At 47.1% G+C, this 25924-nt stretch overlaps 1 protein-coding gene across 1 annotated transcript in view; it reads left to right on the top strand.

Annotated features, from left to right (window-relative positions):
* LOC143981502 (uncharacterized) overlaps nucleotides 1-14617 on the top strand; it is a 157507-nt gene extending 142890 nt beyond the window's left edge. Inside the window, exon 6 of the mRNA XM_077479370.1 lies at nucleotides 13712-14617. Within this exon, the coding sequence (XP_077335496.1) occupies nucleotides 13712-13908 (197 nt within the window). The 3' untranslated portion in view covers nucleotides 13909-14617. The remainder of the gene's footprint in view (nucleotides 1-13711) is intronic.
* Nucleotides 14618-25924: the final 11307 nt, after the last annotated feature.

Here is a 25924-nt window from a genome sequence, read left to right as displayed (position 1 = left end):
TGATTGATTGAGATTGATTGATTGATTGAGATTGATTGATTGATTGAGAGAGATTGGTTGATTGAGAGAGATTGATTGGTTGAGAGAGATTGATTGAGATTGATTTATTAAGAGAGATTGATTGATTGAGAGAGATTGATTGAGATTGATTAAGATTGATTGAGATTGATTAAGATTGATTGATTGAGAGAGATTGATTGATTGAGATTGATTGATTGAGAGAGATGAATTGATTGAGATTGATTGATTGAGAGGTTGAGAGAGATTGATTGATTGATTGAGAGAGATTGATTGATTGATATTGATTTATTGAGAGAGATTGATTGATTGATTTAGATTGAGAGAGATCACAATTTTTTTGCTTAGAGAGAACAGATCACGATTCTCAAAAACTTTTTATTTTAAAGATTTACAACCTCTGAACAAACAAGATGGCAATAACATAAGCCATAATACTCTTCACTTCAGTCAAATTGATTGATTGAGAGAATGAGTGAGAGATTGATTGAGAGAGTGATTGGTTGATTGAGATTGATTGATTGAGAGAGATTGATTGATTGAGAGAGATTGATTGATTGAGATTGATTGATTAAGAGAGATTGTTTGATTGAGAGAGAGAGATTGATTGATTGAGATTGATTGATTGAGCTTGATTGATTGAGATTGATTGATTAAGCGAGATTGATTGATTAATTGAGAGAGATTGATTGATTGAGATTGATTGATTGAGATTGATTGATTGAGATTGATTGATTGAGAGAGATTGATTGAGAGAGATTCATTGGTTGAGATTGATTGATTGAGAGGTTGAGAGAGATTGATTGATTGAGAGAGATTGATTGAGAGAGATTGATTGACTGAGATTGATTGATTGAGAGAGATTGATTGAGAGAGATTGATTGGTTGAGTTTGATTGATTGAGAGGTTGAGAGAGATTGATTGATTGATTGAGAGAGATTGATTGAGACTGATTTATTGAGAGAGATTGATTGGTTTAGATTGAGAGAGATTGATTGAGAGAGATTGATTGATCGAGAGAGATAGATTGAGAGAGAGAGATTGATTGATTGAGAGAGATTGGCTGATTGAGAGAGATTGATTGATTGAGAGAGATTGATTGATTGATTGAGATTGATTGATTGAGAGAGATTGAGAGAGATTGGCTGATTGAGAGAGATTAATTGATTGAGAGAGATTGGCTGATTGGGAGAGATTGATCGATTGAGAGAAATTGATTGGTTGAGAGAGATTGATTGAGATTGATTTATTAAGAGAGATTGATTGATTGAGAGAGATTGATTGAGATTGATTAAGATTGATTCATTGAGAGAGATTAATTGAGATTGATTTTTCGAGAGAGATTGATTGATTGGTTTAGATTGAGAGAGATTGATTGAAAGAGATTGATTGATGGAGAGAGATTGATTGAGAGAGAGAGATTGATTGAGAGAGATTGATTGATTGAGAGAGATTGATTGATTGAGAGAGATTGATTGATTGAGAGAGATTGGTTAATTGAGAGAGATTGATTGGTTGAGAGAGATTGATTGAGATTGATTTATTAAGAGAGATTGATTGATTGAGAGAGATTGATTGAGATTGATTAAGATTGATTGATTGAGAGAGATTGATTGATTGATTGAGATTGATTGAGAGAGATGAATTGATTGAGATTGATTGATTGAGAGGTTGAGAGAGATTTATTGATTGATTGAGAGAGATTGATTGATTGAAATTGATTTATTGAGAGAGATTGATTGATTGATTTAGATTGATTTAGATTGATTGATTGAGTGAGATTGATTGATTGAGAGAGATTGGTTGATTGAGAGAGATTGATTGATTGAGAGAGATTGATTGAGAGAGATTGGCTGATTGAGAGAGATTGAGAGATTGATTGAGAGAGATTGGTTGATTGAGATTGATTGATTGAGAGAGATTGATTGATTTAGATTGAGATAGATTGATTGAGAGAGAGAGATTGATTGAGTGAGATTGATTGAGAGAGATTGATTAATTGAGATTGATTGATTGATTGAGAGAGATTGATTGAGAGAGATTGGTTGATTGAGAGAGATTGATTGATTGAGAGAGATTGATTGATTGAGAGAGATTGGTTGATTGAGAGAGATTGGTTGATTGAGAGAGATTGATTGATTGAGAGATTGAGAGAGATTGATTGAGAGAGATTGGTTGGTTGAGAGAGATTGATTGAGAGAGATTGATTGAGAGAGATTGGTTGATTGAGAGAGATTTATTGATTGAGAGAGATTGATTGAGAGAGATTGATTGATTGAGAGAGATTGATTGATTGAGAGAGATCGATTGCGAGAGATTGATTGAGAGAGATTGGTTGATTGATAGAGATTGTTTGAGAGAGATTGATTGATTGAGAGAGATTGATTGATTGAGAGAGATCGATTGAGAGAGATTGATTGAGAGAGATTGGTTGATTGAGAGAGATTGATTGATTGATGGATAGATTCATTGATTGATGGAGAGATTGAATGATTGATTGATAGAGAGATTCATTGAGAGAGAGGGAGAGAGAGATACTTTGACTGCATCCAGAGAATAGCCATTCGCAACTGGATGATCACTCAGGTTGGACAGTCCCTCTCTCACAAGGTCTAGCAGCCAACAAGGTGCTTACTCAGGAACAAGTTTCTGCCACAGACGTTGTTGTAGAACATGTAGGGAAACTAAACTTGAAGAACACTCGTAGGATACCTGGATCTTTCAGCCAGCTTGGCGATATCCACGAGACCGGATTCTCTTGGGTACTTCAGCTCCTCCAGGCTCTTGCTAAGAAACCAACCCGTACGTGGCCTTCTTCTGAAGAGTCCTCCCCATGGATACCGTGAAGTCACTGAGTCTCTCCCGAAACCAGAGACGGCACCCAAACACCTCAGAATCCTCCTTTAGTTTTCTTGCCTCGGGCTAGCCAGCCCCGAGACAACAAGATCGGGTGGATCCGCACCCCCGGCCATAGCCTTCCTGGGGGCTGGTCAGGAGGACCAGGACCATGAAGTCAGCACATCATTCTGGACCGGAACCCCGAACCACGTGACGTCCGCATCTTAAATACCCTCTCCCAGAAAGCACAGCAAGAGCACCACTCCCACTGGGCGGGCTCCGAGAGAGAGAGTAACCTAAGCACCCGACCAGACCATAGTTCCATGCCTGCTAGAAGAGACAGTGCCCCCTGTGGCCAGGCTGAACATTCCATAGCCCAGTCAGACTGATGCTGAAGTCCAAATTTAGACAATTGTACCCAAACCAAACTGCGGTTCAGGTGTAACCTTAAATTTGAAAAACACATAGTGCATGCTCGTCAGGAGTCGGTGCTACATCATGTCACACTAGAGCTGCACGATTCTGGCTAAAGTGAGAAGCACAATTTTTTTTGCTTAGAATACAGATCACGATTCTCGCGGTGTAACATTTTCTTTCACAAAAATATTGGGCTAACTTTACTGTTTAGTTATTTTTTTAAATTAAAGTGTATTTTTTAAAATAAATTGCATTTGAAAAACCGCTGCGCAAATACGGTGTGACATAAAATAACAACACCATTTTATTCTCTAGGGTCTGTGCTAAAAAAAGAAATACATCATGTTTGGGTGCTCCAAGTCATTTTCTAGCAGAAAATAATGATTATTAATTGTAAGCAACACGTGTCAGAAAAGGTTTGGTCTTTAAATGGTTAAACTTCCCTCATTTACACACAGAGTTCTTTCCTTTGATAAAAGAACGAAAAGATACTTTGTTTCTATTTATTTGCTGCTGTAATAAAGCTTGGCAGGCTGCCCGTATTTTTTTTTTCCCCTGCTGTGAGAACTCTCTGCACTTGTGAGAAAGATGGTGGCATGCTGTTTTGAAGATCGGGAAGGGAAAAAAAATTGTGATTTCGATTCTTGACGATTAGGCTTCATGTACAAAGGACGTTTTTACAACCTCTCCTGAACGATTTAACTTAAAGCGGAGGTCCACCCTAAAGTGGACCTTCCGCTCATTGGAATTCTTCCCCCCTTCTGGTGCCACAATTGGCACCTTTCAGGGGGGTGCAGGTACCTGTACAGTACGGGTATCTGCACCCACTTCCGGCATAGATTCTGCAGAAGGTACGCCCCTTTCCGCAGAATCTACACCCCTTTCCGAAAGTCCCCCGCTGCCTGCTGGGAAACACATGGATCCCAGAGACAGCGGGGACCATCCTTATTGCGCAGCGCAACTCGCGCATGCGCAGTAGGGAACCGGGAAATGAAGCCGAAAGGCTCCACTTCCTGATTCCCATACCCAAGATGGCGACGGCAGCACCCGAGAGACGATCGAGAGATCGGCTTCGGGTGCCGACATCGCGGGCGCGCTGGGCGGGTAAGTGTCATTATTTTAAAAGTCAGCAGCTGCAGTATTTGTAGCTGCTGGCTTTAACCACTTTCAGACCGGACCATTTTGCTGGTAAATGACCAGAGGTCTTTTTACACTTTGGCACTGCGCTGCTTTAACTGGTAATTGCGCGGTCATGCAATGTTGTACCCAAACAAAATTTGCGTCCTTTTCTTCCCACAAATAGAGCTTTCTTTTGATGGTATTTGATTGCCTCTGCGATTTTTATTTTTTGCGATATAAACGTAAAAAGACCGCAAATTTTGAAAAAAAATGATATTTTCTACTTTTTGTTATTAGAAAAATCCAATAAACTCAATTTTAGTCATACATTTAGGCCAAAATGTATTCAGCCACATGTCTTTGGTAAAAAAAAAGTCAATAATTGTATATTTATTGGTTTGCGCAAAAGTTGTCACATCTACAAACTAAGGTACGTTTTCTGGAATTTACGCAGCTTTTAGTTTACGACTGCCTATCTCATTTCTTGAGGTGCTAAAATGACAGGGCAGTACAAAACCCCCCCAAATGACCCCATTTTGGAAAGTAGACCCCCTAAGGAAATTGATAAGAGGCATGTTGAGCCCATTGAATATTTTATTTTTTTGCCTCAAGCGATTGAATAATGACAAAAAAAAAATTTTTTTTTTTTTTTTACACAAAGTTGTCACTAAATGATATATTGCTCACACATGCTATGGGCGTATGTGAAATGACACCCCAAAATAAATTCTGCTGCTTCTCCTGAGTACGGGGATACCACATATGTGGGACTTTTTGGGAGCCTAGCCGCGTACAGGGCCCCGAAAACCAAGCACCGCCTTCAGGCTTTCTAAGGGCGTAAATTTTTGATTTCACGCCTCACTACCTATTACAGTTTTGAAGGCCATAAAATGCCAAGATGGCACAAAACCCCCACAAATGACCCCATTTTAGAAAGTAGACACCCCAAGCTATTTGCTGAGAGGCATGTTGAGTCCATGGAATATTTTATATTTTGCCACAAGTTGCGGGAAAATTACAAACTTTTTTTTTTTTTTTTTTTTTTTCACAAAGTTGTCACTAAATGATATATTGCTCATGCATGCCATGGGCATATGTGAAATGACACCCCAAAATAAATTCTGCTGCTTCTCCTGAGTACGGGGATACCACATATGTGGGACTTTTTGGGAGCCTAGCCGCGTACGGGGCCCCGAAAACCAAGCACCGCCTTCAGGCTTTCTAAGGGCGTAATTTTTTGAGTTCACTTCTCACTACCTATTACAGTTTTGAAGGCCATAAAATGCCAAGATGGCACAAAACCCCCACAAATGACCCCATTTTAGAAAGTAGACACCCCAAGCTATTTGCTGAGAGGCATGTTGAGTCCATGGAATATTTTATATTTTGCCACAAGTTGCGGGAAAATTACAAACTTTTTTTTTTTTTCACAAAGTTGTCACTAAATGATATATTGCTCACGCATGCCATGGGAATATGTGAAATGACACCCCAAAATAAATTCTGCTGCTTCTCCTGAGTACGGGGATACCACATATGTGGGACTTTTTGGGAGCCTAGCCGCGTACGGGGCCCCAAAAACCAAGCACCGCCTTCAGGCTTTCTAAGGGCGTTACAGTTTTGAAGGCCATAAAATGCCAAGATGGCACAAACCCCCCCCCCCAAATGACCCCATTTTAGAAAGTAGACACCCCTAAATTTAGGGGTACACTAGTGAGACTAGGTAATAAATGGCGGGTGCCCTGAAACTATAAAAAAATAACTAACCAACCAGCGTCACCTGTAACAGTTATATGGTGATCACTGGTGAAAGGGTTAACTAGGGGGCAATCAGGGGGCTTTATGCGGTAGTATATGGGGGTCCCTGGCGCTATAAAAAGCTGCGGCGAACCTAAATACCTACCTGCCTAACTAGCGTCACCTGTGACACTAATACAGCGATCAGAAAAACGATCGCTTATTAGGCTGGGTTCACACTGGAGCGATGCGGGAACGCCACGAATGCGCGGCGGGTTCCCGCATCGCATGCCTCCCGGCGGCAGTTCACACTGCCCTATGCGAACTGCTGGGAGTGTCAGTGAAATGTTAATGACACCCCCAGATCAGTTCGCATATCGCAGTGCGATCTGCAAACTTGGATCGCATGGTGTGAACACCCATGCGATCCGATTCTGCTGCGGACCAAAAAAAGGGTCCCGTGCGAGTTTGCGGCGGGTGCGGCGGGTGCGACACGAATTCAGCCATACTATCTGTATAGCTGAACTCGAATCGCACAGAGATCGGATGTGATTTGCACTGCAGTGCGGTGCGAATCACATCCGTTCTCATAAACCGCTGCAATGTGAACCCAGCCTTAGTGACACTGGCGACGGGGGGTGATCACGGGGTTAAACCTTTATTGGGGGGGTTAGGGGGGTACCTTAGAACTAAAGGGGGCTAACCCTAACTGCCCTAACAGTTATTAGTCACAAATGACACCTGCCGGGTGATCAGGGGGTTAAACCTTTATTAGGTAATAAATGGCGGGTGCCCTGAAACTATAAAAAAATAACTAACCAACCAGCGTCACCTGTAACAGTTATATGGTGATCACTGGTGAAAGGGTTAACTAGGGGGCAATCAGGGGGCTTTATGCGGTAGTATATGGGGGTCCCTAGCGCTATAAAAAGCTGCGGCGAACCTAAATACCTACCTGCCTAACTAGCGTCACCTGTGACACTAATACGGCGATCAGAAAAATGATCGCTTATTAGGCTGGGTTCACACTGGAGCGATGCGGAAACGCCGCGAATCCGCGGCGGGTTCCCGCATCGCATGCCTCCCGGCGGCAGTTCACACTGCCCTATGCGAACTGCTGGGAGTGTCAGTGAAATGTTACTGACACCCCCAGATCAGTTCGCATATCGCAGTGCGATCTGCAAACTCGGATCGCATGGTGTGAACACCCATGCGATCCGATTCTGCTGCGGGCCAAAAAAAGGGTCCCGTGCGAATTTGCGGCGGGTGCGGCGGGTGTGGCGGGTGCGGCGGGTGCGGCGAATGGCTGAACTCGAATCGCACAGAGATCGGATGTGATTTGCACTGCAGTGCGGTGCGAATCACATTCGTTCTCATAAACCGCTGCAATGTGAACCCAGCCTTAGTGACACTGGCGACGGGGGGTGATCACGGGGTTAAACCTTTATTGGGGGGGTTAGGGGGGTACATTAGAACTAAAGGGGGCTAACCCTAACTGCCCTAACAGTTATTACAGTCACAAATGACACCAATGCAAAAAAAAAAAAAAAAAAAAAAAAAATGACATTGGTGTCACTGTGACTGGGGGGCAGGGGTAATTGGGGGGGTGATCGGGGGGTAAAGGGGGGGTGTGAGTGTGCCTGGCATGTTCTACTGTGTGTGGGATGTGTTGGTGCAACTCACTGATCCGCTCTCCTCCGTGTCGGAACGAAAAATACCGACACGGAGGAGAGAATACATCACTTCCTCTCCTGTGTTTACATTACAGGAGAGGAAGTGATGTCACCGGGGATTTCCATTCGTCGGGAGCGATCGCGAGGGGGTGGCCATGAATGAATGGCCGTCCCCTCGTCCGGGATCGCTCCCGAACGAAAACCGACCGCCGCAGGCACCGGGCGGGGGCCCGATCGGGCCCCCGACCCGCGGGAGGCAAAGGACGTACATGTATGTGCTTATGCCTGCCCGTGCCATTCTGCCGACGTACATCGGCGTGCGGCGGTCGGCAAGTGGTTAAAAAAAAAAAAAAAAACGGCGGGCTCCCGGCGGACTCCCGCTTTAACAGATAGTAACCCACTTTTAAAATGTCAGTTTTGCCGCGTTTACATGCTGCGTTTGTGTTTAGAACTGTTTTAAATGGGCAAAAACGAAAAGCAGCTAAACACGGGTTACCGCGTTTAGACGCGTTTAGATGCGTTTGGCGTCTGAAATATCGGAAACTTTGGCGTCTGAACCCATTTTTTTTTTGCTTTCGAAGAAACGCTGTTAAACGCTATTGCCTAAAAACATCAATAAACGAGACTGTGTACGTGGTCACATAGGATAACATTGAAAAAAGCGCCCAACTGCCTCTGAACGTGTGTTTAGCAGCGCCCCGTGTACATTGGGGCCTTAATCGTGCAGCTCTATGTGTCAAACCCCGAATAAGAAGGGGGGGGGGGTAAAACCTGTACAGCAGCTATTTTATATAATTACATTTACTGTTTGTAGTTATTTATATTTTACTTATTGACTTTTCACGTCACTTTTTCACGTCTTGTTATATATGTTGTATGTTATGTATGGTCATTTAGACTATTCACAATGTGTAGAAGTAAATAATTCTATTCTCTGTGGTCATTCACATTTTACTTCATTGATTTTGCATAATCACTTTTAAGCGCTGCACATCATTTTTATATGTATTTTTGGTTCGCACTTGTTTGGAGTTGTGCTGGCTGTGATTTGATTATCCTTTTTGGGGTGTTAGCACGATATATACCATTTTTTTCCCTATTTTTATACTAGCTCATTATGCCTTTTGTCTTGCAGCTTTTTTTTTTTTTTTTTTGTTTTGTTTTGTTCGTCGGTTTTACAACCACTTTAACCACTTCTGCCCCGGAGGATTCCCCCCCCCCCCCCCCCGACCAGAGCGATTTTTGCGATTCGGCACTGCGTCAATTTAACTGGCAATTGCGCGGTCATGCGACGTGGCACCCAAACAAAATTGACATCCTTATATCCCCACAAATAGAGCTTTCTTTTGGCGGTATTTGATCACCTCTGCGGTTTTCATTTTTAGCACTATAAACAAAAAAGTAGCGACAATTTAAAAAAAAAAGGGAATATTTTTTTACTTTTTGCTATAATAAATATCCCCCAAAAATATATAAAAAAAAATTTTTTCCTCAGTTTAGGCCGATACGTATTCTTCTACATATTTTTGGTAAAAAAAAAAAAATCGCAATTAGCGATTATTGATTGGTTTGTGCAAAAGTTATAGCGTTTACAAAATAGGGGATAGATTTATAGCATTTATATGAATTTTTTTTTTTTTTTTACTAGTAATGGCGGCGATCAGCGATTTTTATTGTGACTGCGACATTATGACGAACACATCGGACACTTTTGACAAATTTTTGGGATCATTGTCATTTATACAGCAATCAGTGCTATTTAAATGCAATGATTCCTGTGTAAAATCGCAATAAGCATATATTGATTGGGTTGCGCAAAAGTTATAGCGTCTACAAAATAGCGGATAGATTTATGGCATTTTTATTATTATATTTTATTAGTGATCTGGCGGCGATCTGCAATTTTTATTGTGACTGCCACATTATGGCGGACACATCGGACACTTTTGACACTATTTTGGGACCATTGGCATTTATACAGCGATCAGTGCTATAAAAACGCACTGATTACTGTGTAAATGACACTGGCAGGGAAGGGGTTAAATGCTAGGCGGCGATCAAGGGGCTAAGTGTGTCCTAGGGAGTGATTCTAACTGTGGGGGGGCTACCACTGACATGACAGCGATCACTGCTCCCAATGACAGGGAGCTGTAGATCTCTGTCATGTCACAAGCCGGAGCGGGGAAATGCCTTGTTTACATAGGCATCTCCCCATTCTGCTGCTCCGTGACACAATCGCGGGACACTGGCGGACCAAATCCACGAGTCCCATGGGCACAGTCATGCCCACAATGCCGCGTCTTAAAGGGGACGTACCTGCACGCCCATTTGCGCAGCTGTGCTTTTGTGACGTATATCGTTGTGCGCTGGTTGGCAAGCGGTTAATGGCTGTGGAGATGCGGTCCTGGTGTTGTATGGTTTGAGGGGGGAGTCATTGGCTGGCTATGTGGGGGGAAATCTGCTCTGTGTCTTTTCTAAAAACTCTCACTGTTTTTTTTGTGAATTTTACAACAACAAGGCTGCCCTGAGATTGTCCACATGGTTTTGGGGTGCTCAGACCTGATTATCATAACCCCTATGTAGCACTAACCCCCGAAGGAGCTGCTGAAATTTTCTGGGCTTACCGATTACCTCCTCCAGCTCGTACTCGTTGTTCTTGTCTAGGGGATCCCAGGGTTGATAACTGTAGAGACCGACACTTGAAATCCTTGTCAGGATTTCTATTTTGCATAAAACGGTTGAACAACCTAAAGCCGCGTACACACGGGTGGACTGTATGGCCTACTTAGTCCGTCATATAATCCGACGGACAGTCCGTCATACTTTCGAATGAACGGACTTGACCACACACACCACTTTTTGAGCGGACTAATACGGCGTACTAAGTCCGCCATACTATCCGCCCTACTTTTGAAATGAACGGACTCGCCCACACACGCGGAGGAAAGTCCGCTCATTTCGAGCGCGTCTCCAGGTTGGCGGGGCCCGCAAAGGAGACGTCGCTGACCCCGCCGCCTGGTATGGACTTAAAGGGGAACCCCAACGCCGAAAAAAATCGGCGTGGGGGTCCCCCCCAAGTCCACAACAGACCCTTGTCCGAGCCAGGAAAGGGGGGCGAGCGAGCGCCCCCCTTCCTAAACCGTACCAGGCCGCGTGCCCGCAACATGGGGGGGTGCCTTGGGGAAGGGGGGGCCGCGCGGCCCCCCCACCCCAAAGCACCTTGTCCCCATGTTGATGAGGACAAGGGCCTCTTCCCGCCAACCCTGGCCATTGGTTGTCGGGGTCTACGGGCGGGGGGGCTTATCGGAATCCGCCGCCGCCTTCCGTTCTTCTTCTTCTTCTTCTTCTTCTCCAGGAGATGTTGCCTCGACGATCTCTCCGGCCGGGAATGCCAGGGACGCACTGCGCGGCCACTTATATAGGGACAAGGGGCGGTGTCACATGGCTTTATGTCACATGGGTTGGTCACATGGGTTGATGTCACATGGGGACTATGCCATCGTAAGGGGGCGGGGTCACCATGTGACACCAACCCATGTGACATAAAGCTATGTGACACCGCCCCTTGTCCCTATATAAGTGGCCGCGCAGTGCGTCCCTGGCATTCCGGCTGGAGAGATCGTCGAGGCAACATCTCCTGGAGAAGAAGAAGAAGAAGAAGAACAGAAGGCGGCGGCGGCGACAGAAGACCGGGCCACCGCCTGTAAAAGAACTATAAGAAGGCGCGGTGGCCCGGCAGAAGAACCGAAGAGGGGGACAAGACCCCCGAAGTCGGAAGAAGGGCGGCAGCGAGGAAGAAAGCCGGGCTCCTCCGCTAGTAAAAGAGCTACAAGAAGATAGCGGAGGAGTCCGGCGAGAAGACCCCCGAAGACGGAAGACCCCGGAGCTGTGCAATAAAGTATTTTATCTCGTGTGTTGTGTTTTTTTTGTACTTTTATTTTACAGGTGAATGGGTAGGGGTACATTGTACCCCATACTCATTCACATAGGGTGGGGGGCCGGTATCCGGGGGCCCCCTTATTAAAGGGGGCTCCCAGATTCCGATAAGCCCCCCGCCCGTAGACCCCGACAACCAACGGCCAGGGTTGTCGGGAAGAGGCCCTTGTCCTCTTCAACATGGGGACAAGGTGCTTTGGGGTGGGGGGGCCGCGCGGCCCCCCCTTCCCCAAGGCACCCCCCCATGTTGAGGGCACACGGCCTGGTACGGTTTAGGAGGGGGGGGCGCTCGCTCGCCCCCCTTTCCTGGCCGGCCGGGTAGCGTGCTCGGACAAGGGTCTGTTGTGGACTTGGGGGGGACCCCACACCGATTTTTTTCGGCGTTGGGGTTCCCCTTTAAGTCCATACCAGGCGGCGGGGTCAGCAACGTCTCCTTCGCGGGCCCTGCCTACCTGGAGACGCGCTCGAAATGAGCGGACTTTCCTCCGCGTGTGTGGGCGAGTCCGTTCATTTCAAAAGTAGGGCGGATAGTATGGCGGACTTAGTACGCCGTATTAGTCCGCTCAAAAAGTGGTGTGTGTGGTCAAGTCCGTTCATTCGAAAGTATGACGGACTGTCCGTCGGATTGTATGACGGACTAAGTAGGCCATACAGTCCGCCCGTGTGTACGCGGCATAAGTCTCTAAGTTGGGAATAGAGGGTATCAGGGTAGAGTTTAGCTCAGGTGCTTGGAACTGCTGACTTCAATAAAAGTCTCTCTCCATGTACAGGGAACAGCCGCTCTCAACTGGACTCTTTAACTGTTGGATAAATCCTTAAGGTTTGGGTTTAGCAGCCAACAGGTAATTTTAGCCTTTCAAAGTCTCTCACACGGACTTGGTTGAAACTTGGAAACTTGGTTACAACTGGAAGGGTAGAAGTAGGAACTTTTCTTACTGTACCAGAATCTTTCAGCCGGTCCGGCGATACGGTAAGAATTGTGGATTCAATCAATGTCCATGGCAGCTCAGCTTCCAGGCTCTTACCGAGCAGCCAGCCTCGTGCGTGGCTCTCCTACTGAAGAGTCCTCCCCTGGTCGTGTGTAGAGTTGCTGGGCCTCTCCAAAACCCGAGATGGCCCCGGAACACCTTAGAATCCTCCCTCCAGTTACGGCACCTCGAACTATCCAGTTCTGAGGCTCGGAAACGGATGGATCCACATCCCCAGGCCATGAGGACCCCTGGGGGCTGGTCAGGAGGACCAGGTCCACGGAGTCAGCAACAACTTCTGGACCCAAACTCCCGACTTCGGCCCCTTAAGTAACCTCTCCCGGAATACACAGCAAGACAAACACGCCCACTGATTGGTTCCGAGATAGAGATTGGTACCCAATGCATCCAACCAGACTGCGTTCCATAGCCTCCCACAGGTGTACAAACCCACCTATGGCCAGGCAGAGCTTCTATACAGTCCAGCCAAACTGATGCCAAAGTACAATTTAGCACAATTAGTCCCAAAACTCATTACAGTTTTGGACAAAAACGAAATTTAAACATATAGCGCGTACTCGTTAGGAGTACCGGCGCTACACCTATATAGAGGGTTCATATACTATTGGCATTGTTTGTTGGGTGATGTGATGTCTGGTGAGTCTATCACATGCTCATGCCCTCACCCGGCCCACTGTCATTGTGTGATGATATTATGAGCTTCTTCTATCCTCCATGTTTACTGGACGCGTTATTAAATGGCCGGCTATGTCCTTATCAAGACAACCAGAATCTCTGCCCTGTTACCAGTGTGACTGTCATTGTTATACTGACAGAGATTTGGGGGGCGCACCCTAAAAGATGCATTAAAGATGGTGCAGCCCTATAATATTGTGTTCTGTCCTGTTATACTGACACTGCTGTACTGAAGATCTGACTGGATTTCATATCTAATATTTACTATTCTGTACAACTCTCTCATTGTACCCCATTATCTCCACTTAGGAGAAAGTCGATCTGGGATGTGGTCAGGTTGGGGTCACCTCCTGCTTTATGGTGCTGTCGGGGTCCTCTGCACCGCGCTCCTCATCCTTATACTCGCTAGCCTGAGGAAGATGAAGAATTGGAGTGAGAGGAGGAAGAGTAGAAGGGATCAGATGGAGATGGAGATGGAACCAACTAACTATAAAGACTATAACTGAAACATCTACTGTGCTGGATTTGTAGATATGCAAGGCTTTGCCCTCATCTTCTGAGAAACATTTATTTGACATTTTGAATATTGAGTGTTCCCCTGCTGCTTATTAACCTTCTCCCGGCACACATTGATCATTTCTCTTGAAAAACTCATTAATAACTGTATGACCATAAGACCCACCAGTAACTTATGAAACCAATGGACCTTTCATCTGCTTTGGATATTAGTGAACACCACAAAAAGGTGTCCATCCAGGATAAAATTCCTGAAAATAAATGGTTAACTGCTTATCTTCTGCAATGAAAATCTCCCTCCTATTGGTCATTTCATGTATAATGTATAGACATGTGCAGAACAGAAAAATGTTTAGATTCGTTATGTTGCTAATTTAGTTTCCTTGATTTGTTTTGGAATTTGTTTAGTTTAATGTCATTTTGTTTCATTTATAAATTTTCTATTGAATTCCAAATTTTCAGAACGATTCAAATTTGGATCTGTTTAAAAATCATTGATAGATTTGAATTTTGTGTGAACAATAGCTGGTTGTTAAGGAGTGGGCCGGGAAGCTGGCCCCATGTGCTTAAAGCGGAGGTCCACCCTAAAGTGGACCTTCCGCTCATTGGAACCCTCCCCCCCTCCGGCGCCACAATTGGCACCTTTCAGGGGGGAGGGGGGTGCAGGTACTTGTACAGTACAGGTATCTGCACCCACTTCCGGCGTAGATTCTGCAGAAGGAACGCCCCTTTCTGCAGAATCCACGCCCCTTTCCGAAAGTCTCCCGCTGCCTGCTGGGAAACACACGGATCCCAGAGACAGCGGGGACCATCCTTATTGCGCAACGCGACTCACGCATGCGCAGTAGGGAACCGGGAAATGAAGCCGAAAGGCTCCACTTCCTGATTCCCATACCCAAGATGGCGGCGGCAGCACCCGAGAGACGATCGAGAGATCGGCTTCGGGTGCCGACATCGCGGGCGCGCTGGGTGGGTAAGTGTCACTATTTTAAAAGTCAGCAGCTGCAGTATTTGAAGCTGCTGGCTTTTAAAAAAAAACAAAAAAACGGTGGAACTCCCGGCGGACTCCCGCTTTAACAACTCATCAGCTGTCAGCAGGCTTCTGTAAACCAAAGAATGCTGGCAATGAAAAATGCAGAAAAAACTGTGTGGGGGTTTCCCCCAAATCCATACCAGGCCCTTTAGGTCTAGTATGGATTTTAAGGAGGACCCCCCCAAAAAACTGTGTGGGGTCCCCTCAAAATCCATACCAGACACTTATCTGAGCATGCAGCCCAGCAGGCCAAGAAGCGGGGTACGAGTAAGCCCTCAGACTCCAGCCCCCTCCCTATGCAGGCATGCACTGGCCATCGGGACTACAGGGAGTTTCCCGGTGGGCCGATGGCTCAGTGGGCCGGTTTCAGTGACAGCCCGTCAAAGTAATGGCTGCACGGCTCGCCCTCAACTTCATGCAGTGATGTGAAAAGGATGAGAAAAATGCAGAGAAGAATGAGTGAAATAATAAAAGAGGTTAGTGAGGACTCGTTATGTTATGCTACTTATGTTTTTTTGCATAATTGCATATAGTTTATATACTGTTTTTGTGCGTGTTTGCAAAATTAAAGTGGGCCGGTCTGGATGAAGTCCAGGGCCAAATTTTTGTCCCAGTCCTGCCCTGTCCCTATGTGAATGAGTATGTCGTACATAGCACCCCTACTCATTCACCACAAAAGTGTAACAAGTAAATAAAAACACAGAGACAGTGTTTGACAACCCATTTATTAAAATAAATAAATGTTCCCCAAAGTAGATTGAATGTTCATCACGATGCTCACCACCGACCTGAAAAAAGAAAAAAAAAACCTCCGATTTCGATGAAGGCTTGCGCCGTTTAAATAGCTAAGGGGCCCCATGTGATGTCATCGACTCAGCATGCCCAGTTTATGACATCACAAGGAGTGTTGGGGGGTCCCCCAATGATGTCATTGGGTGACCTCGCCCCTTAGTTATTCAAAAACTGTCAGATGGTGGAGCAGGCTGATGGCAGGAGCCTTCATTGAGACAAGAGGTTTTTTTCTTTTTTTGAGTCGATGGGGGGGATGTGGGGGCACCCTTGTTAAATGGGGCTTCCAGATTCCGATAAGCCCACGTCCCTGTCTCCATGTTGATGGATACCAGAGCATGCTCCACACAACCATGGCCGATGGTTGTGGTCAGGATGCTCTTGTATCCATCAACATGGAGACAAGGTGCCCCCCCAAGCACCCCCCCCCCCCCCCGTGTTGAGGGCATGTGGCCTGATATGGTTCAGGAGGGGGGGCAGTCCCCAAGAAATAAGAAACAGGAGCAATGCTGGAGAAAATTTACAGCTGGAACCATGTCCTGTGGTCTGGTGAGACCAAGATAAACGTATTTGGTTTGGATGGTGTCAAGTGGGTGTGGGGGCAACCAGGTGAGGAGGACAAAAACAAGTGTGTCTTGCCTACAGTTAAGCATGGTGGTGGGGGTGTCATGGTCTGGGGCTGCTTGAGTGCTGCCGTCACTGGGGGGCTACAGTTATACTGTGATATACTGCAGCAGATCATGATCTCCTCCCATCAGAGACTGGGCCGCAGGGCAGTATTCCAACATGAGACCAACCTCAAACACACCTCCAAGACCACCACTGCCTTGCTAAAGAAGCTGAGGGTAAAGGTGGACTGACCAAGCATGTCTCCAGACCTAAACCCTATTGATCATCTGTGGGACATCCTCAAACGGAAGGTGGAGGAGCGCAAGGTCTCCAACATCCACCAGCTCCTTTATGTCATCATGGAGGAGGGGAAGAGGACACCAGTGGCAACCTGCAAAGCTCTGGTGACCTCCATGTCCAAGAGGGTTAAGGCAGTGCTGAAAAAAAATTGGTGAGCCCGCGATACCCAGAAGTAACTCAGGGAGCGATTTCACCGGCCGGAACAGTGTATGAGGACCGCTGCGAGGAGCTTCGATCTAAGGTAAGTAATTCATAATGAGCTAGTATGCTATGCCTTTGTCTTTTTTATTTTTTTATTTTTTTTCTGGGGGTTTACAACCACTTTAACACCACAGTCATCATTTGCAACATTTCACAATGTATCACTAAGTAGTGATGGACGAACGTTTCGCCCGGCGGTCGTTTCGCGGCGAATTTCCGACTTTCGCCGTCCGCGGGTTCGAACGCCTTTTTCCGTCGTTCGCCCCGGCGGACTTACGTGTTTAATGTATACAAGAACTTTAACCTTTCGTGACACGTTTATCATGTGTTACAGGACAACCAATTGAGACATGACAGCTCATGGACACTTGGACATTCCCCCTAACCTATAAATACACCCGATCCGGTGGCCATTTTACATTCTTTCTTCTGTCACTGTAGGGAAAGGATCCTGTGTGGAGTAGGGACAGAGAAAACGCTAGCTATTTGGTACACAAAAGTTCTTTTCAGGACTGGTATAGGTGTTAGGTCAGCAGCCTGAGTTTCTTTTGTCAGTTTAGATAAAGGGACAGAGCGCTGTATGCTGCTATTTTAGGGACAGCTCAGCCAGATTAGTCTTTCTTCATCATCATCATCATCATCATCATTAGCTGTTACTATCAGGTCCACAAAAGAGCTATTCCAGCTAATCGTTCCAGCCTACTCTTTTTTGCCAATTTGTATAGGGACAGGCAGGAAGCAGTGTGTCAGGCAGTGAGGATAATTTTAAAGACTTGCTGTTACTATTAGTTCCACAAAGGTTCTTTTCAGGACTGGTATCAGTGGTACGGTAATAGGCTTGTACACGTATAATATTCTTTCTTCCAAATATAGAAAGAATATTATACTTGACTGCTGCCCTTCTGCTGCAGTCTGCTAATCATTCACAACTCACTTGTTCCACAAAGCTCTTTATCAGGACTGGTAACTTGGTCTGTCTAGGGTGCTACGGTACATAGGCTTGAGTGCGGTACAGTCTGCTGTTCTGTAAGGACCGCTATCGGTCCACAATACATAGGGTTGCCGTGCACTACTGCTGACCGCTGCCCTATACTGCAGCAGTCCTTCAGCGGTATAGGGACTGACGCACAGTCTGCTAAACACTAATACACAACCTGCTTGGTCCACAAAAGTTCTTATAAGGACTGGTAACTTGGTATAGGGTGCTACGGTACATAGGCCTGAGTGCGTTACAGTCTGCTGTTCTGTAAGGACCGCTATCGGTCCACAATACATAGGGTTGACGTGCACTACTGCTGACCGCTGCCCTATACTGCAGCAGTCCTTCAGCGGTATAGGGACTGACGCACAGTCTGCTAAACACTAACACACAACCTGCTTGGTCCACAAAAGTTTTTATAAGGACTGGTAACTTGGTATAGGGTGCTACGGTACATAGGCCTGAGTGCAGTACAGTCTGCTGTTCTGTAAGGACTGCTATCGGTCCACAATACATAGGGTTGCCGTGCACTACTGCTGACCGCTGCCCTATACTGCAGCAGTCCTTCAGCGGTATAGGGACTGACGCACAGTCTGCTAAACACTAATACACAACCTGCTTGGTCCACAAAAGTTCTTATAAGGACTGGTAACTTGGTATAGGGTGCTACGGTACATAGGCCTGAGTGCGTTACAGTCTGCTGTTCTGTAAGGACCGCTATCGGTCCACAATACATAGGGTTGACGTGCACTACTGCTGACCGCTGCCCTATACTGCAGCAGTCCTTCAGCGGTATAGGGACTGACGCACAGTCTGCTAAACACTAATACACAACCTGCTTGGTCCACAAAAGTTCTTATAAGGACTGGTAACTTGGTATAGGGTGCTACGGTACATAGGCCTGAGTGCGTTACAGTCTGCTGTTCTGTAAGGACCGCTATCGGTCCACAATACATAGGGTTGACGTGCACTACTGCTGACCGCTGCCCTATACTGCAGCAGTCCTTCAGCGGTATAGGGACTGACGCACAGTCTGCTAAACACTAACACACAACCTGCTTGGTCCACAAAAGTTTTTATAAGGACTGGTAACTTGGTATAGGGTGCTACGGTACATAGGCCTGAGTGCAGTACAGTCTGCTGTTCTGTAAGGACTGCTATCGGTCCACAATACATAGGGTTGACGTGCACTACTGCTGACCGCTGCCCTATACTGCAGCAGTCCTTCAGCGGTATAGGGACTGACGCACAGTCTGCTAAACACTAACACACAACCTGCTTGGTCCACAAAAGTTTTTATAAGGACTGGTAACTTGGTATAGGGTGCTACGGTACATAGGCCTGAGTGCAGTACAGTCTGCTGTTCTGTAAGGACCGCTATCGGTCCACAATACATAGGGTTGCCGTGCACTACTGCTGACCGCTGCCCTATACTGCAGCAGTCCTTCAGCGGTATAGGGACTGACGCACAGTCTGCTAAACACTAACACACAACCTGCTTGGTCCACAAAAGTTTTTATAAGGACTGGTAACTTGGTATAGGGTGCTACGGTACATAGGCCTGAGTGCAGTACAGTCTGCTGTTCTGTAAGGACCGCTATCGGTCCACAATACATAGGGTTGACGTGCACTACTGCTGACCGCTGCCCTATACTGCAGCAGTCCTTCAGCGGTATAGGGACTGACGCACAGTCTGCTAAACACTAATACACAACCTGCTTGGTCCACAAAAGTTCTTATAAGGACTGGTAACTTGGTATAGGGTGCTACGGTACATAGGCTTGAGTGCGCTACAGTCTGCTGTTCTGTAAGGACCGCTATCGGTCCACAATACATAGGGTTGACGTGCACTACTGCTGACCGCTGCCCTATACTGCAGCAGTCCTTCAGCGGTATAGGGACTGACGCACAGTCTGCTAAACACTAACACACAACCTGCTTGGTCCACAAAAGTTTTTATAAGGACTGGTAACTTGGTATAGGGTGCTACGGTACATAGGCCTGAGTGCAGTACAGTCTGCTGTTCTGTAAGGACTGCTATCGGTCCACAATACATAGGGTTGCCGTGCACTACTGCTGACCGCTGCCCTATACTGCAGCAGTCCTTCAGCGGTATAGGGACTGACGCACAGTCTGCTAAACACTAATACACAACCTGCTTGGTCCACAAAAGTTCTTATAAGGACTGGTAACTTGGTATAGGGTGCTACGGTACATAGGCCTGAGTGCGTTACAGTCTGCTGTTCTGTAAGGACCGCTATCGGTCCACAATACATAGGGTTGACGTGCACTACTGCTGACCGCTGCCCTATACTGCAGCAGTCCTTCAGCGGTATAGGGACTGACGCACAGTCTGCTAAACACTAATACACAACCTGCTTGGTCCACAAAAGTTCTTATAAGGACTGGTAACTTGGTATAGGGTGCTACGGTACATAGGCCTGAGTGCGTTACAGTCTGCTGTTCTGTAAGGACCGCTATCGGTCCACAATACATAGGGTTGACGTGCACTACTGCTGACCGCTGCCCTATACTGCAGCAGTCCTTCAGCGGTATAGGGACTGACGCACAGTCTGCTAAACACTAACACACAACCTGCTTGGTCCACAAAAGTTTTTATAAGGACTGGTAACTTGGTATAGGGTGCTACGGTACATAGGCCTGAGTGCAGTACAGTCTGCTGTTCTGTAAGGACTGCTATCGGTCCACAATACATAGGGTTGACGTGCACTACTGCTGACCGCTGCCCTATACTGCAGCAGTCCTTCAGCGGTATAGGGACTGACGCACAGTCTGCTAAACACTAACACACAACCTGCTTGGTCCACAAAAGTTTTTATAAGGACTGGTAACTTGGTATAGGGTGCTACGGTACATAGGCCTGAGTGCAGTACAGTCTGCTGTTCTGTAAGGACCGCTATCGGTCCACAATACATAGGGTTGCCGTGCACTACTGCTGACCGCTGCCCTATACTGCAGCAGTCCTTCAGCGGTATAGGGACTGACGCACAGTCTGCTAAACACTAACACACAACCTGCTTGGTCCACAAAAGTTTTTATAAGGACTGGTAACTTGGTATAGGGTGCTACGGTACATAGGCCTGAGTGCAGTACAGTCTGCTGTTCTGTAAGGACCGCTATCGGTCCACAATACATAGGGTTGACGTGCACTACTGCTGACCGCTGCCCTATACTGCAGCAGTCCTTCAGCGGTATAGGGACTAAGAGTTTTGTCACAGGGTGATTTAAAAAATGACAGGCAGAGGAAGAGGCAGGCCCTTCCGCAGGGGTGGTAGGGGTAGGGCAGGAGCAACAGCCTTGAGCCAAAGTGGGAAGTTGCAGAAGGTGCGTTCAATTACTTTAAAGGACGCACCAGACTTGGTTGAGTGGCTCACTCAGCCTTATTCTTCTGCACCCTCCTCATCCTCTCGATCTGCACCCTCTTCTTCACTCTCTGCTATGTGCACCCCCAAAGACACTACCACCAACAACACCACCACCACCACATACCTTCCGCTTGAGTGCAAATGGGGGCCTTCATGCTCCAGTGTTTTAATAGGGACCCCCGTATAAAAAGCATGAGGGTCAAGGACCAGTACTGGGTGGCAACGTACTTAGATCCCCGGTACAAACACAAAATGGCGGAAATGTTACCGCCGTCGCAGAGGGCTGTCAGAATGCAGCACTTCCAGGCCTTGCTTCGAGAAATGCTGCATTCTGCTTTTGCGTGCGCTGGCAGAGGAGCAATTCCCACTCCCAGAGAAGGATTTGCGGGTACCAATCCAACAGCGCCTGCAAGAAGAGGCCGGTTTGAAGATGTGTTGGTGACTTCGGATATGAGGTCATTCTTTCAGCCGACCCATCGACAGGTGTCATCCGGATCCAGCATCAGGGAACGCCTAGACCGTCAGGTGTCCGACTACATTGGGTTAACGGCCGATGTGGACGCTCTGAGGAGTGATGAACCCCTAGACTACTGGGTGGGCAGGCTTGACCTCTGGCCAGAGCTTGCCCAATTTGCAATCGAACTGTTGGCTTGCCCCTCATCCAGTGTCCTGTCCGAAAGGACGTTCAGCGCAGCAGGGGGGATTGTGACCGATAAGCGTACTCGCCTAGCTCACGACAGTGTTAACTACCTCACATTTCTAAAAATGAATGAGGCATGGATCTCGGAGGAATTCAACACATGTGATCAGTAGACCATGTATATGTCTATAAACAATTTTTGGAATCAAGCACACAGACCTTCTTAATTCATTTGGCTCACTTCCCTGACCCAAAAAAGCACACCGTACTATATGCCCCTACCCTCCTCTTTGAAGAGGTTGAGCGGTGTCATATTTCTACTGGGGCTGCTTATTATGAGGGGTTCCCACCATCCCTGTGCTGTGCTGACTTCCTCCTGGGGGTTCTTATTATGAGGGGCTCCCACCATCCCTGTGCTGTGCTGACTTCCTCCTGGGGGTTCTTATTATGAGGGGATCACACCATCCCTGTGCTGTGCTGACTTCCTCCTGGGGCTGCTTACGGTGCTGCTGTCAGCGCTGTATGTCACGGAGCTGCTGTCAGCGCTGTATGTCACGGAGCTGCTGTCAGCGCTGTATGTCACGGAGCTGCTGTCAGCGCTGTATGTCACGGAGCTGCTGTCAGCGCTGTATGTCACGGAGCTGCTGTCAGCGCTGTATGTCACGGAGCTGCTGTCAGCGCTGTATGTCACGGAGCTGCTGTCAGCGCTGTATGTCACGGTGCTGCTGTCAGCGCTGTATGTCACGGAGCTGCTGTCAGCGCTGTATGTCACGGAGCTGCTGTCAGTGCTGTATGTCACGGAGCTGCTGTCAGCGCTGTATGTCACGGAGCTGCTGTCAGCGCTGTATGTCACGGAGCTGCTGTCAGCGCTGTATGTCACGGAGCTGCTGTCAGTGCTGTATGTCACGGAGCTGCTGTCAGCGCTGTATGTCACGGAGCTGCTGTCAGCGCTGTATGTCACGGAGCTGCTGTCAGCGCTGTATGTCACGGTGCTGCTGTCAGCGCTGTATGTCACGGAGCTGCTGTCAGCGCTGTATGTCACGGAGCTGCTGTCAGCGCTGTATGTCACGGAGCTGCTGTCAGCGCTGTATGTCACGGAGCTGCTGTCAGCGCTGTATGTCACGGAGCTGCTGTCAGCGCTGTATGTCACGGTGCTGATGTCAGTGCTCTGTATTACGGTGCTGCTGTCAGTGCTCTGTATCTCCTGCACCCTCTTGTTTGCCTACCCTGGTCCCTGACCTTCCCTCTCCTCCATTGCCTTCATTAGCTCCATAGTCCTGAATTGTCAGAACAATTTCCCAAATAAAAAAAAAATGCTTGTAGTTATCGATCCCAAATTCACCTCATACATGTATTATGCTATTGTCCAGGTGGTGGGACTACGTGCTACCCCCTAATAATTACCCCGTGGCCGCAAATTCGACCTAAAGGTTTGCGAAATTCGCCTCCCATTGAAGTCAATGGAGCCCGCGGCGAACGGTCGTTTTCGCGAACGTTTGTGTCCGTTCGCGTTTCGCGTTCGCGAAACGTCCCGTCGGAAGTTCGTCCATCACTATCACTAAGTTCATTATGGTCACCATCACGCAGGACTCTCGTCCCATTGTTTGCTAGGACAGTGTCTGAGGAAGGACCACCTACAGGCCAGCGGTTGCTGCCTATGGGACCTACCCAAAGTTTTACATCACCCCATGCTATCCAGCACTCCATAAGGAACTTGTACACAAATCTCTTTAACCATATCTGTGTTCTCTGGTACGTCAACTGAAGGGTTAATGATATTTCTGCTGTCTGTTCTGTAAATTTCCATGTCACTTGTGTAATATTTCTATTATCTAAGATTGACTAAGCCCTTGTACACACGGTCGGAGATTTCGACAACCAAATCCGTCGGATTTTCTCCGTCGGATCTTGTCCGATACTGTTGCATACACACGGTCGGACTAAGTTGTCGAAAAATCCGATCTTTCAGAACGTGATGACGTAATTTCGTTACGATGGGACTACGTTCAGGCTAGTAGCCAATAGCTTTGATGTAGGAATTTGATCTGAGCATGCGTGGCACTTTGTCCGATCGGAATTCTATACACATGATCGGAGTATGTCCGACCGGCCCAGTTGGTCGGGAAATATTTCCAATATGTTGGAAAATTGGGTCCGCCGGATATTCAGACGGAATCAGTCCGATGCAGACCACACACAGTCGGATTATCCGACGACACGGTCCGATAGGACACATTCCGACGGATTCTCCGACCGTGTGTACAAGGGCTCAGAATGTGTTTTCTCGTGGGATTTGTTTAGTAATAAGATAAAAATGTCTGTAAATGGCTATTGTTTTGGAAAACTTAGGAACACTCTGACATGACATTTAGACATATGCCTGTCTCATTGAAAATACGATGAAGTTGCACATTGTATGGAGAAAAACACCTACTAATAGAATTATTCTGTTCCTCTGTAATCAAGTTTTGAAATGTATTGTAAGCCATCCCATTTCTAGTTCTTATAAAACGGGCATTCGCTCAGAATAAAATTGAGCCTATCTTGAAATCCACTCTAGGTGTCAATTTGTGTTACCGAGATCTCATGTGAGAATTATCCAGGTGTCCAGTACCACCCCCTACAGGCTGGTCACAGCATTGCAGATTGGAAGATTATCGAAGTTGAGTCACTTGTACCTTATTTTTGGGCACATTCTATCACCTTAGCTCTGGTCAGTTTGCAATAAAAGGGAATAAGTAGGTTGGCTAAAATGGGGCCAGGGTTTGTTTGGTACGGATCGGAGATCTGTTATAGCTTTCTTAGCACAGATCAGATATATGTAAGACTTGTTAATGGGACAAGTTGCTGAACCTGTTAACGAGTCAGGTCAATTAAACAAATTTGGTTGTACTCTGCATTAAGACTAGTTAACGGGTCAAGTCGGGCTGACTATTGCAGGAGGTTGCACCAGGAACCGCGTTTGGCTGATGTCTGGATAGTTCCCACTGTAACTGTACATACAGGGCTCAAAATTTCAAGTCCTGAGCTACTAGCCAGGTATCAAGAGTTACTCGCCACAAGTTGCCCCACCCAACCCTTACCCTGCCCCACCCTTACCCTGCCCCGCCCCTAATCATGCCATCATAAATTATCTCATGAAATGACACAAATGTTTTATGCAGATTTAAGTTACAAAATAAATTTTAACAACAACTTTATTAGTTCCCCTCAGCACAGCCTCACCAGTGCCCCTCAATACAGGCTCACCTGTGCCCATCAATGGAGCGTGACCTGTGCCCATAATTACAGGCTCATCATGCCCAACATTGCAGCCTCAGCATGCCCAACATTGCAGCCTCACTGTGCCCCACATTGCAGCCTCACTGTGCCCCACATTGCAGCCTCACTGTGCCCCACATTGCAGCCTCGCTGTGCCCCCATTGCAGCCTGACTCAGCCCCTATTACAGCATGACTGTGCCCCACATTGCAGCCTGACTGTGCCCCACATTGCCGCCTCACCTTGCCCCATATTACAGCCTCACTGTGCCCCCACATTGCAGCCTCAGCATGCCCCCATTGCAGCCTCACTGTGCCCCGCATTGCAGCCTCACTTTGCCCCTCATTGCAGCCTCGCCATGCCCCACATTGCAGCCTCACCGTGACCCCACATTGCAGCCTCACTGTACCCCACATTGCAGCCTCACTGTGCCCCCATTACAGCCTCACTGTGGCCCACATTGCAGCCTCACTGTGCCCCACATTGCAGCCTCACCTTTCCCCATATTACAGCCTCACCATGCCCCCATTGCAGCCTCATGATGCCCCCATTGCAGCCTCATGATGCCCCCATTGCAGCCTCACTGTGCCCCACATTGCAGCCTCACCATGCCCCACATTGCAGCCTCACATTGCCCCATATTACAGCCTCACCGTGCCTCACATTGCAGCCTCACTGTGCCCCCATTGCAGCCTCACCATGCCCCCATTGCAGCCTCACCGTGCCCCACATTACAGCCTCACTGTGCCCCTCATTGCAGCCTCACTGTGCCCCACATTGCAGCCTCACCGTGCCCCACATTGCAGCCT

Source organism: Lithobates pipiens, unplaced genomic scaffold (assembly GCF_037356315.1).
Source record: "Lithobates pipiens isolate NorthernLeopardFrog02 unplaced genomic scaffold, aLitPip1_a1.2 Scaffold_16, whole genome shotgun sequence".
In the NCBI taxonomy this organism is placed as follows: domain Eukaryota; kingdom Metazoa; phylum Chordata; class Amphibia; order Anura; family Ranidae; genus Lithobates; species Lithobates pipiens.
Note: the sequence above shows the minus strand (reverse complement) of the source record. Positions and strands in the feature narration are given on the sequence as shown.